The sequence below is a fragment of the Heterodontus francisci genome, chromosome 38 (genome assembly GCF_036365525.1).
Source record: "Heterodontus francisci isolate sHetFra1 chromosome 38, sHetFra1.hap1, whole genome shotgun sequence".
In the NCBI taxonomy this organism is placed as follows: domain Eukaryota; kingdom Metazoa; phylum Chordata; class Chondrichthyes; order Heterodontiformes; family Heterodontidae; genus Heterodontus; species Heterodontus francisci.
The window spans coordinates 26689782-26703392 of record NC_090408.1 but is presented as its reverse complement, the minus strand read 5'-3'; the positions used below and the strand labels follow the sequence as shown (position 1 = coordinate 26703392).

The 13611-nt window shown below is 40.4% G+C and overlaps 1 protein-coding gene across 8 annotated transcripts in view; it reads left to right on the top strand.

Annotated features, from left to right (window-relative positions):
- cep152 (centrosomal protein 152) overlaps positions 1-13611 on the top strand; it is a 77975-nt gene that overhangs the window by 60836 nt on the left and 3528 nt on the right. For all 8 annotated transcript variants that reach the window (XM_068017926.1, XM_068017923.1, XM_068017922.1 and 5 more), the window contains 5 exons: positions 4063-4243; positions 6711-6890; positions 8391-8490; positions 10449-10537; positions 12169-12325. In XM_068017926.1, the coding sequence (XP_067874027.1) occupies positions 4063-4243; positions 6711-6890; positions 8391-8490; positions 10449-10537; positions 12169-12325 (707 nt within the window). The remainder of the gene's footprint in view (positions 1-4062; positions 4244-6710; positions 6891-8390; positions 8491-10448; positions 10538-12168; positions 12326-13611) is intronic.

Genomic DNA, 13611 nt, shown 5'->3' with positions numbered 1-13611 from the left:
CTTTTTAGTGCTAAATTATTAGAATATTCTAGAAAGAGTCCCACAATTAGCCTTATTCCAGAGTATACATGTAGGAAATATGCTTTCATTTCATATCTAATTTAGAACAGAACAAGTTAGAAGCTTGGGGTGCAGTGGGTGGCCCCTGGTCTTGAGGCCAAGTTCTCTGTAAGGAGCAACCGGAGAGTTCCTGCACAGGCTGTACACAGCCCTTTAAGTTACCATGTATGCATGGTGCGCAAAAATATTTTAAGGGACCACAGACTTAAACACTTAAAAAGTTAAAGGCCCATGCACTGAAAAAAAAATAGAGGGTACGTTAGTCGTGCATACCACATTTGAGGACAGGCACGCTAACAACTTATATTTATATAGTGTCTTTAACGTAATAAAATGTCCCAAGGCGCTTCACAGGAGTGTTGGCAAACAAAGGGGTGAAATTTACAGCTATCCCGACATCGGGGATCGTTGTGGGGGGGCTGCAAAATGCCTCTGAGGGCAGCCCATCACGGGTCTCTAAACTGGGAAGGCCAGGCCCCATGTTGCCAGCAGCGGCGAGGCCTCGTGGCAGCCCCCGCCCTGCCCCCGCTGCTTGCCGGCTGGCTCAAAATATAAATATGTTAATTTATTTGAAGTATTGAATTAAATATTTGCCCGCTGCTGCTGTCGGTCCCAGTGCGATATCAGTGCCGGTGGCCGGCACTCCGGACGGAGATTTGCAGGCACAGGAGATCAGATACAGGACACTGATTGGGAGGGGGCTGCACGCAAGTATTTCAGTGCGGGGTTGGGGAGCAGGGTCAAAGCATTCCAATTAGTCTAGGGGATGGCGGGAAGGGGTTGAAGTGAAAACCTCGTAAACTTTGGTGGGGGGGTAGGGGGAGAGATCAGGAATGGAAGATATTTTGGGGGGGGTTGGGGGAGAGGGCAAGGAATGAACTGTGTGGTCACTTGGCGGGGTGGATGGTGGGGAGAGTGGTGACCAACATTACGTTAATGTTTTAAATAAAATGTAAAAGGTGTATAACTTCAAATATGTTAACGAAGTTGAAGGGCTCGAAGCTCTTTTAAAATGGCATCGGTGCCTGCACAATGGCGCCTGACGCTGTTACCGGGTACAAACCGCCCACTCCCTCCATGTCATCGGTTGGGGGGGGTGATGCGGTCTGCCCAGGCCGTGTAAATGAGCTCCGCAGAGTAAAGCCCACGTGTGCGGGCCGCCATCTTGTAAAATGCAGCCCAAAGTATGACACAGCCACATAAGGAGATATTGGGTCAGATGATCAAAAACTTGGTTAGAGAGGTAGGTTTTAAGGAATGTCTGAAAGGAGGAAAGTGAAGTCCGGAGGCAGAGAGGTGTAGGGAGGGTATTCCAGAGCTTTTGGCCTTGCCGGCTGAAGACAAGCCACGAGTGGTGGAGTGATTAAAATCGGGGATGCACAAGAGCACAGAATTAGAGGAGTGCAGATATCTCGGAGGGTTGTGGGGCTGAAGGAGATTACAGCGATAGGGAGGCACGAGGCTGGGAGCCAGTGTAGATCAGTGAGCACAGGGTGAATGGGACTTGGGAGTTAAGACATGGCAGCAGAGTTTTGGATGATCTCAAGTTTACGGACAATAGAATGTGAGACCAGCCACGAGTCTGTTGGGATAGGCAAGTCTAGAGGTAACGAAGGCATGAATGAGGATTCCAGGATAGATGAGCTGAGACGGGTGAAGTCAGGCAATGTTACGGAGGTGGAAATAGGTGGTCTTAGTGATGGCACAAATATGAGGTTGTAAGCTCATCTCTGGTCAGATGTGTGACTGTTATCAGGGAGAGGGATGGAGTCGGTAGCTAGGAAATGGAGTTTGGAGCAGGGACTGAAAACAATGTCTTCAGTCTTCCCAATATTTAATTGGAGTATATTGGATAAGCAGTCTGATAGTTTAGCAACAGTGGTGGATTCAAGAGAGGTGATGGTAGGGTAGAGCAGGGTGTTGTCAGCGTAAATGTGAAATCTAATGTGCTTTCAGATGATGACGTCGAGGGCAGCATGTAGATGAGAAATAGGAGGGGGCCAAGGATAGATCCTTGGGGGACACCAGAGGGAACAGTGCAGGAGCAGGAAGAAAATCCATTGCAAGTGATACTCTAGCCGCAATTGGTTAAAAATGGAACCAGGCGAGATCAGCCCCAGCCAGCTGTGTGACAGTGGAGAGCTGGTGTGTTAGCTGTGTCAAAGGCTGCAGCCAGTTCAAGAAGGATGAAGATGGAAAGTTTACCTTTGTTACAGTCACATAAGATGTCATTTGTGATTTTGATAAAAGCTGTTTTGGTTCTATGGCAGGGGCGGAACCCTGTTTGGAGGGATTCAAGCATGGAGTTCCAGGAAAGATAGGAACAGATTTGGGAGGTAAGAACACATTCAAGGACTTTGGAGAGGAAAGGGAGATGAGGATGCAACGGTAGTTTGCGACGACAGTGAGGACAAGGGTTGGTTTTTTGAGGAGAGGACTGATGGCAGCAGATTTAAAGGAGAGAGGGACAGTAACTGGAGAGAGAGAACCATTAACCATATCAGCTAACATGAGGACCAGGAGGCAAAGTTGGGAGGTAAGCAGTTTAGTGGGAATAGGACTGAGCAAGCAAGAGGTGGGTCTCATGGACAAGATGAGGGCATGAGGGGAGATGGGAGAAAAACTAGAGAAAGATATGAGTTCAGAATTGGGGCAGGTTTTGTTTCAAATAGTTTTGTTACTTAAATTGTGGTCCCAGCACTCCTGGCTGTCCCTTTCCATAGCTGGAAACCAGCTCCAAAGGCTAGTTATTTAACTAGGAGCTTTAAATGTCAAACCAGCAAGCAATATTGCTTGGCAGGTTATCTTGTTAATGGGCCTAGCAGTCTGATAATGCCAAAATTAATTTACTCATCAGCATCCCAAAGTTTCTTGGGTTATATTTTTCACATTCATACTAAGCAGTTGGCTAAATTTCTGACAGGAAAACTTGCTGAAGACTTAGTATTGTTGCACACACCTACAATCAGCAGCGATACTGAGAAGGGATGATGATACATATCTGTTCGAGCGCAGTAGCTGCTTAAAACAATAAAGAGCTAGGTTATATCACAGGCTTTCCTTCACTCTGACCAGGTAAACTAGAGCACTGACCATGCATGACCATATTCTGCCAAATGAATGCTTGTTGATCTTTTAACATTAACAGAGATCTAACAACTGAGTTGACTCTTAACTGACATTAAAATGAATATTCATTAAATTTAAAAGTTTTTGAAAATCCGAGTGGCTTTGTTTTAAAAGCAATATTTAACTTGGTTGTGCAGATTGGAAAATCATCATTTGCCAATCCTCTCAGGTCAGAGTTAGCTGAACTTAGCCCCAGTGCCTTGAAGAGCACTACAATAGATCTGAACTGGTGGAGGGAGATGAAATCGGCCAGGATTCCCAATCCTGATCATTACCTAGTGACTATTTTTAGAAAAGTGTATTTGTGCATGTGAGGATGGAATTGGGCCCAGCTGTTTTAGCTAACACACAGTTGCATAGGTTCAGATGAAGAATAGCCACTTGAGTCATGGACAGTGAAAGTGTAGCCCAACATGAATTTGTGCCTCAGATAATTGGTGCTGAAAACGAAAGTAATTTTTTTTTTTTTTAGATCTCCAGTTGTCCAACTTTTTAAGCTTTACTTTCCAATTTATTGTAGCTTGCCTGAAGCTGACATAATGAGAGATCATCTGTCTTTTCACATTTCACGAACTTGAGTCTGATAGCTTCGTAGCTACATTGATGTGAAGCTATGTAGTGTAATGGAAAACACACATTCATACTTGGGGAATTAGTCATCTTTATTTGAAGTAACATTTCTGCTGCTTTTACAGTTAGTGAATTTTGAATGCCGCTTTTAGCTTAATGTCCTGCTCAAATTTCTCCATCAGCACTTTCTGATAGCAAAGAAAGGATTCTTTATGTTGCTCATCATTCTAAATTAAAGCTTGATAAATTATTTTGAGTAACTTGCCTTATATATGGAGTGCCTACTTGCTTTTTTTCTTTTAGGAGGGCAAATTGGATCTGCAGAATACATTAAAAGAATCCAAAAGGCAACATGAGGAATATAAAACTGAAAAGGAAGCACAGCTTCGGAAACTTGAATTGTCTGAACTTCAGCTGAAACAAGAACTGGAACATTTACAGCATGAGCTGAGAAATTTTACACAGCAAAGAGAAACCAAAGACGGTATTTTAGTTCCTTTTAAAATAATTTTTAAAATCAAAAATGGTCAATATTTTTAATATTAAGTTCATAGTAACAAAGTAGAACTTGCCTCAACCTTTTCAATGTAAATGTTGTCAGCAGTATTAAGTTCAGATTGTTAACTTTTTGTGAAACTTTTTTCTGACAGTTTTCTCATTGATTTGAAGCTCTGCTCAATTTTGCTAGCTTAATATCAGCTGACATACAGTTCATTCCAGCTATTAATTGTAGGCAAATAGCCAGCGAAATGGTTAGAAATTGAGCTTTATCTGTTCTACTGAGCTTGTATAAACTAGCAGTTGTTGACCAATTTTGTTAAATGTTCTTTTAACCCATCAAAAATTCACCTTTAATGTTTTTCAATTTATTTTGAATAACTTTTTGAACCTCTTCAACTTAAATCGCTCATCATTGAACTTTCTCATTATTTCCTTGAATAAACTATTCTAAAACGCTGTCCCTTTTAAATATTTAGGTTGTCCTTTTTTCCAATTATTTTGCACTAAGTTCACCATATTCCTTGATTTATTTTGTTAGCCACAGTTAGAACACTTCCCTTGCTGGGTTTCTGTGCATTTAAAAGAATGTATTTTTGTTGTAAACTATGTATTAGTTCTTTAAATGTTAGCCTTCTTGAACCACTACAGTTCATGTTGTGTAGGTACACCCACAGCTTTTTAAAAATTTGTTCATGGGATGTGGCGTCGCTGGCTAGGACAGCATTTATTGCCCATCACTAATTGCCCTTGAGAAGGTGGTGGTGAGCCACCTTCTTGAACCGCTGCAGTCCCTGGTACAGTTGTTACACCCACAATGCTATTAGGGAGTTCCAGGATTTTGACCCAGTGACAGTGAAGGAATGGCGATATAGTTACATGTCAGCATGGTGTGTGGCTTGGAGGGGAACTTGCAGGTGATGGCATTCCCATGCATCTACTGCCCTTGTCCTTCTAGGTGGTAGAGATCGTGGGTTTGGAAGGTGCTGTCTAAAGAGCCTAGGTGCATTGCTGCAGTGCTACTTGTAGATGGTACACACTGCTGCCACTGTGCGTTGGTGGTGGAGGGAGTGAATGTTTGTGGATGGGGTGCCAATCAAGTGGGCTGCTTTGGTCCTGAATGGTGTCGAGCTTCTAGAGTGCTGTTGGAGCTGCACCCATCCAGGCTAGTGGAGAGTATTCCATCACACTCCTGACTTGTGCCTTTGTAGATGGTGGACAGGCTTTGGGAAGTCAGGAGGTGAGTTACTCGTCGCAGGACTAGCCTCTGACCTGCTCTTGTGAACACTGACTGCTTCAGTATCTAAATGCTGCCTTGATGACGAGGGCAGTCACTCTCACTGCACCTCTTGAGTTCAGCTCTTTTGTCCATGTTTGAACCAAAGCTGTAATGAAGTCAGTAGCTGAGTGGCTCTGGTGGAACTGAAACTGTGCATCAGTGAGCAGGTTATTGCTGAGTAAATGCCGCTTGATAGCACTGTTGATGACACCTTCCATCACTTTGCTGCTGATCGTGAGTAGACTGATGGGGCGGTAATTGGCCAGGTTGGATTTGGCCTGCTTTTTGTGTACAGGACATACTTGGGCAATTTTCCACATTACCAGGAAGATGCCAGTGTTGTAGCTGTACTACCGCAGCTTGGCTAGGGGCGCAGCCAGTTCTGGAGCACAAGTCTTCAGTACTATTTCTGGAATATTGTCGGGGCCCTTAGCCTTTGCAGTATCCAATACCTTCAGCTGTTTCTTGATAACACCTGGAGTGAATCGAATTGGCTGAAGTCTGGCATCTGTGATGCTGGGGACCTCAGGAGGAGGCCAAGTTGGATTATTCACTCGACACTTCTGACTGAAGATGGATGCAAATGCATCAGCCTTGTCTTTTGCATTGGCGTGCTGGGCTCCCCCATCGATTATTAATTGGTTACTATTACTTTATTAAGAACTGGGTGTGGAGGGGAGTGAAGAACACACAATTCTAAGATTTCTTTTTGCCCATCCATCCAAAAAAGTGGTTGAATTAACAGTAAAATGTGATATTGTCTAATTCTCCAATAATTCAGAGATGTAACCAAAAGTTAATCACATCTTTTCCACTTCTCTCCCAGCAGACTAGATTTGCTTCACATGATGTATAGATTTGCCAATCATCTTACGTCTTACAATTTCCATAATCTTAAGAGTGTCAGAAGAGCAAGGGACAAGTTTAGCCATTTCTAGTATAAATCTATTGCTCCCTCACCTTGAGAATAAATGTTTAGGGCATACTTAAAGAAGCTAAAGAACAATAAGATATCAATTTTAATGTTTCTGTCCTGTTTCTTTCCTCATGACTACATGTATATGTGTATATAAGAAAATGATCCAATATCTTGCAAAGAAAATGTAGAAAAGTGCCGTAATTGCATTTCTGTAACATTATAATCTTATATCTCTCTTTAAAATACGTTTTACAGACCTGGTTTCTGGAAAGGAAAACTTAAATCCTGAATTCCGGTCATGTGAGAAACAGTGCAGACAGCAAGCACAGAAATGTCAACAGGAAGGTCAGCAGCTCAAGAAAAAGCTAGAAACAATGTGTAAGCAGCTTCAGCATACTGTTCATGAACACAAAACTGAAGTACAGCATCTTAAAGGTCAGTTGTAGGGCAGTAATTCAAGTGGGACTAAGGTGGGGAGTTAGGAGAAACATGTAATACCATTTGGCTCTTGCTTTATCTTCAACCTGTTTCTCCTGCCCTTATGGAAAACTTCTTTCTTAGCTTTTTTCTTCTTGTGGCAAGACTGTTGATTGCCTACACCAATAATTACCATTTCACAATTTATTGCTGTTTTTCACTATAATTCTGTATAAATTTGTTTCCTGTATACTGGGGTAGTCTGAGTATGTTTTTAAAAGTTCAATCTTTGGATCTAGTAATTTCCTTAAATTTGTTTATTATTGCTCTGCCTGAGTGTTGGCACATGAAGATCTGCTTTGCTTGGTTCTGATTCTGTTAACACCTCTTCCGTTGTCAATCAATGTCAGCTGATGGTTTCCGAATTACGTCATGAATGCTTGCCAGTGGTCAATGTACAGAACCCCTGTTTACACTAATAAAAACAGAAAATGCTGGAAATGCTCAGCAGGTCTGGCAGCGTCAATGGAGAGAGAAATAAAGTTAATGTTTCAGCTCGATGACTTTTTGTCAAGATTGGAAAAGGTTCAAGATTTAACAAATTTTAAGTAAGTACAGAGGCAGGGAAAGGTGGAGTGGATGTGGAAGAACAAAAGAGAACATTTGTGATGAGATGGAAAGCAGGAGAGATCAGATGAAGAAAGGGATGATGGTAATGGGACAAGTAAAGAAACAAAAGATGTAAATATGAAAAGCAGAATCATCACCAAGAGTTGCTGTCCAAAAACAAAATTAGGAGAAAAAAAGGGGGCAGAGCTCGTGATCTGAAATTGTTGAACTGTGAGTTCGGAAGGCTGTAAAGTGCCAAATTGATTACGGAGATCTTTAGTTTGTCTGTGTTATATTGCATCTATAGTATTCAAGGCCTCTTTGCTGCATTCTATAGTTAAAGAAGTAAAGGTACTATTGAGAACGAACCTCTACTGTGAGGGGGAAAAGGGGATACGGTTAAAATGGCCATATACTAGTGATATAAGAGGTATTTATCCATGTGGAATGGCAGAAATTCACAGAATGAAGGGTGTTATGCCTATGATAGGGAATAACATTTTCATGACATCTGGTGCCTTCGTGAAGCTAATCAAAATGATTTATCACTTGGGTTTCATTTTATTATTACATTCTCCACTCTTGTTAGCTAAAAGCGATTAAGCCAACTTGTACATCGCATTGTTTAATTCAAAATAAATGTCTAAAACACGAATTCTAGTCTCTATGCTACTCTGTCGATACATAAGATTCTGCTTGCATGAAGCTATTGTGTAATGTAATTTTTCCGAAGTAAGCTAAATTTTTCATGTCCTTAAGAAATGGAGCGATAGTGTACTTTCCATTTTGCAAGTTACTATTTTATTTTATAGAGGCCTTCAGTTCACAAAAGCAAGAGATACCTTGATCGTTTCATCTTGTCTAGATCAGAAATGAATTTATAAATTCTTCTGTTACAATATTTCACAGAAGAACATGAAAGAACAGTAAAGATTATGCAAAATGAAAAGGAGGATCTTGTAAGAAGACTGAAAGAACGTGAATCAACCAGCAGTAGAACAAATTCTTGGTATGTCATATTCTTACACTGATCGCTTTGAAAACATTGCAGTACATCTTATTTAATACTTCAGAGGTATATTTTGTTTTAATAATTGAGTTACATTAAAGCTCATTTGTCTGAGCACATATAATTAAGTTTCAGATCCAGCAGATGAATTTCCCAAAGACTATTTCTTTAATGATTCTCATCACAAGAGCCATACGGCACATGAGGTGGGATTCAGGACCCGTCTTAGGTGTTTTTTCTCATTGCAGTACCTTGCTGTTTTCATCTCGGGAAAAGTAAAATCCTCATTTTGTTTTTTGTGGATTTTGCTTTTCAGTTTCTTAATATTTCCTTGTGTTCTTGACATCTGTTTGTTCCAGAACAGAATATTTTGGGGTTTTCTTCATGTTTGCATTAGATCAGAGCTTTCTTCTGTTGTTTCCTGTACAGAGTTACAAGTTTATATCCTATAGGTGTTTCCAGCAGTTCATGGCAATCAACAGTGGGTATAATTAAACAATCTCTCAATGAATCAGGAGCACTCGAAGGAAGCCTGGGTCAGAAAGAACTACAACATTGTAGTCCTGATTTTTTTCCCCTTATATACTTTCCATTAGCACAACTCCCTACTTGGACTGTGGGACCCCAGAATTATACCTGGTAATTGCACTCTTTTCCCAAGATATATTTTTGTGGTTGAGTGACTATCTGTACATCAGTGAATAGGGGGACAAGGCATGATATCGAATGGCACTAACACTCCACCATTCCTTTGATGCTCTTGTGCACATTGATGTTCATAGGGTGGCCTTCTCAAAAGGCGTCTGCAGCCAGTTTGGTTCTGTTCTCCTTTTGTTATGTGATCTAGTTTGGCAAACAGAGAAGGAGTCTTGAAATCTTGCAACTTTAAGTCATATGTACAGTGATGAACATCATCCCTGTTTATCTCCTGGCAGGACTGTACAAGATAAAGTTGTATGAACTTTTTGGACAGGAACCAATTCATGAATGCTGTCCTATTGAGTAAAATTTTATGGCATGCTTTCTTGATAGAAAGCTGCTCTGTAACCTTACCTTGGTAGTTTTTTCAGGTTTGCAGATGTGGATACAGGCCCTTTGTGTTATGCAAGTAGCATTGAGTCTGTCTTTCTTGTACTTCCTGGATCTATCTTTGCACTGGAACATTATTGTCATAAGCAGAATTCCATTCTGTGGGGAAAATCTCTTCTCATCTCCCAAATGAGACTACAGCTGTTTCAATGTCTGCTCAAGCTGTTCTAATGAACACCTGGGCAAGTAGCAAAATCCCCCACCCACCACTCCCTTCCACATGCATGCACACTACCTAGCCTAATATGTAGGTAGGAGCTCATACGCATGGAATCCATATTGTGAATATCCAAGTCTAATGGTGACGTGAGATTACTCTCGGACAGTATTGCAGTACACTGTCAACACCCCCACCCCTGCAATTTGTATACTAACAGTAATTACCAGATAAATTTCATTCTAGCCAGTTTTCAATTTTTTTATAGTTTAAAATTTTGTAATCCTATTCCAAGCAATATATTATACAATAGGTAGTATTGGATGCAGGCCATTTATTTTGGGAATACAAAAATCTCATTTAGTTGATGTCAAGTGTCTGCATAGACTGTGACTGCAAGGATGCTACAAGAAGCAGCTTCCATATATATCAATCGATCATTAGGTCAAGTCACAGAATTGGTCACTTCAAGCAGAATATGAAAGATGAGTGAATGTAAATCTTTATGTTCCATCAGTAGCCTAATTTTAGGTAAATAAATTTTGAATATCAAGTTTAGTTAGTTCTAGTATATGAGATCAAGTCCAATAAAACAGATCTTCACTTAGAGAACTTACTAATTATCTGAATGTGATCTATAGTTTTAGTGCTTTGCTACTTTATGTAATGTCAGTTGAGCTTAGAGTTGTCTTTCAAACTTTTTTTCTCTCAGTTTACAGGTAAATTCATGTAAGTTGATCTCTACAAAAGGATTAGAAGAAATTCGTCATCAGTATTTGAGGGCTGTGGACAAAATTAGAGGTAATTGCCTCTAATCTAAATTTGTCTACATACCTTGAAGGCAATATGGGAGTCACTGGATGCAAAAAAACACACTATTTAGTTCGCCTCCCACCATCCTGGTAGTTGTATGTTAGTGATAATGGAGTTGTTGATTAATCATAGTAATTAAATGGATTGAAATTGATATTACATTTGTCTTTGGGTATGATCTTAAATAGCTATTGAATGCAACTCGTTGATTCATATTTCCCATAATTGTTTCAAAGAAAGTATTGACTTGATCATACTCCTGTGTATGTGGCACAATAGACTTTTCTTTAATTTTGTGTGTATTCTTCAGATGAGTTTGTAATACATAATGATGCACCAAATTCCAAAATTAAGCCTTCAATAAATCAGCTGTTTCAAAATGTATTTTATTGGTGTTGGTTGGAATTCAGAGAAGGGTATACTCAGATATGTTCACATATACAATGGTGTAAAGTTTGTGTGGACAGTGATTAGTCAATGAAAATGCTTGCATTTGAAATATATTTTGCCTCCCAGTTTTTAAATTGCTTATCCATTCCACCAGTTGTTTGCTTGGGGTCGGGGTGCGGGGGGAGGGTGATGCAAGCTAACTGAAGTTATTCAAAGGTTGGCACTTTGTGTACTACTTTAACAAGTAAATTGGAACTGAAATTTTTCAAAATTTCAAACCCAGATTTGTATGGTAGATTACCTTCATTGGTTGCACTCTCTTATCCAGATCAGAAAGCTGAGTTTAAGCCCTGTAGCCAAGCTTGAACTCATTATATAGACTGACATCTCATGCATGGTTGGAGGTGTTGTCCTTTGGATGATTTGTTAGCTCAGGTGAATGTTAAAGGTTCTAGGCGACTATTCGAAGAGCAGAGACTTTTCCTAATGTCCTGATCAATATACTTCCACCTACTCGTGCAACCAAAATATAATTAGATAATGCTACCTGTGGGAAACTGCTGTTTTAGAATGACTACCTACATATCACAGCATTTCAATGATAATTCTTTGTGAAATATTTTTGAGATGTTTCGATGTAATGTGCTTTAGAAATGCATGTATAAATAGTGGTCTTGGCTTACTATGGTTACCAATATATTAAAGTGATAGTACTCTCATTTCTGAGACATGATTGTGAGTTCAAGCCCCACTTTGGACACTTGGACACATAATCAAGATTGACACTTCAGTGCAATACTGATTAATATTCACTGTCAGAGGTGCTGTCTTTTCAATGAGTCATTTAACTTGGGCCCTGACTACCTTCTCAGTGGGACGTAAAACATTCCATGGCACTATTCAAAGAAGAGTAGGAGAGTACTCCAAGTGTGCTAACCCACGCTTATCTCTTAACCAATAATCATCTCCTTGCTTTTGTGGACCTTGTGTGCAAATTGGCTGCCATGTTTCCCTACAGTACAACATTAATTACACTTCAAAAATATTTCATTGAACATAAAGCGCTTTGAGATGTCCATTGGTCATGATAGACATTTTATAAATACAGATTATTTCTATCTGTGAGGTAAACGTCTTTACCTCCTGACAGAACCAAAGTTTAATGCTGAATTTTTAGGCTCTGACATAACTTAGCTCTGTGTCCTGAGAGCTTTTCTTAATCTGTGCAGGAGACATGATGCGTTATATTCAAGAGAGTAAGGAGCGAGCAGCCAAAATGATCCGTACAGAAGTATTGAGGGAACGTCAACAAACTGCACGTAAAATGCGAAAATATTACTTGACCTGCCTCCACCAACTCCTAGCAGACAGTGGGAAGAATGACGGGTAAAAATCTTTGTTGCAGTTTCTGTTAGAACATTGTTTATTGCAGTTGCCAGTACATTAAAGATTACAGCATTTATTTGTAAAACTTTGAGATTTGAGACAATACAAGGAACAATGTCCCTTTAATGCACAGACTCTCAAAACAAGTTAAACCTTTGATTCAATAGTATCCCAGTCCAGATGGTTCAAAAGATTTTCTCTCAGGACTCTATCTCTTTTTAAATTTGCCATCCTCTGCTTTTTTGGGAAACCATGAAATTGGAGCCTTGTAAGAGTAGGGCTCTTTTCAGTGGAGGAGGACCAACTGATACAATCATCCTACTGATTAATAATGGAACAATATATGTCGGAAGTGCCCAACATGGATGACTGCTGTAATATAAACAAGACGTGCTGGAAATGCTCAGCAGATCTGGCAGCATCTGTGGAGAGAAGCAGAGTTAACGTTTCAGGTCAGTGACCCTTCTTCAGAACTGACAAATATTAGAAAAGTAAAAGATTTTAAGCAAGTAAAGCGGGGGCTGGAGCAAGAGATAACAAAAGAGAAGGTGTTGATCGAACAAGGTCACAGAGAATAACTGACCAGAAGGTTATGGAACAAAGGCAAACGGTATGTTAATGGTGTGCTGAAAGACAAAGTGTTAGTACAGAGAGGGTGTGAATAGACTGTAAAGCACAAACATTAAAAAAAAATTTAACTTTTCAAAAAAACAGAAACAGTAGAAACAAACTAAACTAAAAAGTCTAAAATAAAATAACCAAATAACGAAACATAAAATGTGGGGGCCCGTCATGCTCTGAAATTATTGAATTCAGTGTTCAGTCCGGCAGGCTGTAGTGTGCCTAATCAGTAAATTAGATGCTGTTCCTCAAGCTTGCATTGTTGTTCGCTGGAACACTGCAGCAATCCCAGGACAGATGTGAGCATGAGAGTTGCGGGGCGGGTGTTGAAATGGCCAGCAACCGGAAGCTTTAGGGTCATGCTTACAGACTGAGTGGAGATGTTTGGCAAAGCGGTCACCCAATCTGCGTTTGGTCTCCCCAATGTAGAGGAGACCACATTGTGAGCAGCGAATACAGTATACTAAATTGAAAGAAGTACAAGTAAATCGCTGCTTCACCTGAAAGGATTGTTTGGGGCCTTGGATAGTGAGGAGAGAGGAGGTAAATGGGCAGGTATTACACCTCCTGCGATTGCAGGGGAAGGGGACGAGGTAATGGGGGTGTGGACAAGGGTGTCGCGGAGGGAATGATCCCTTCGGAATGCTGACAGGGGAGGGGAAGAT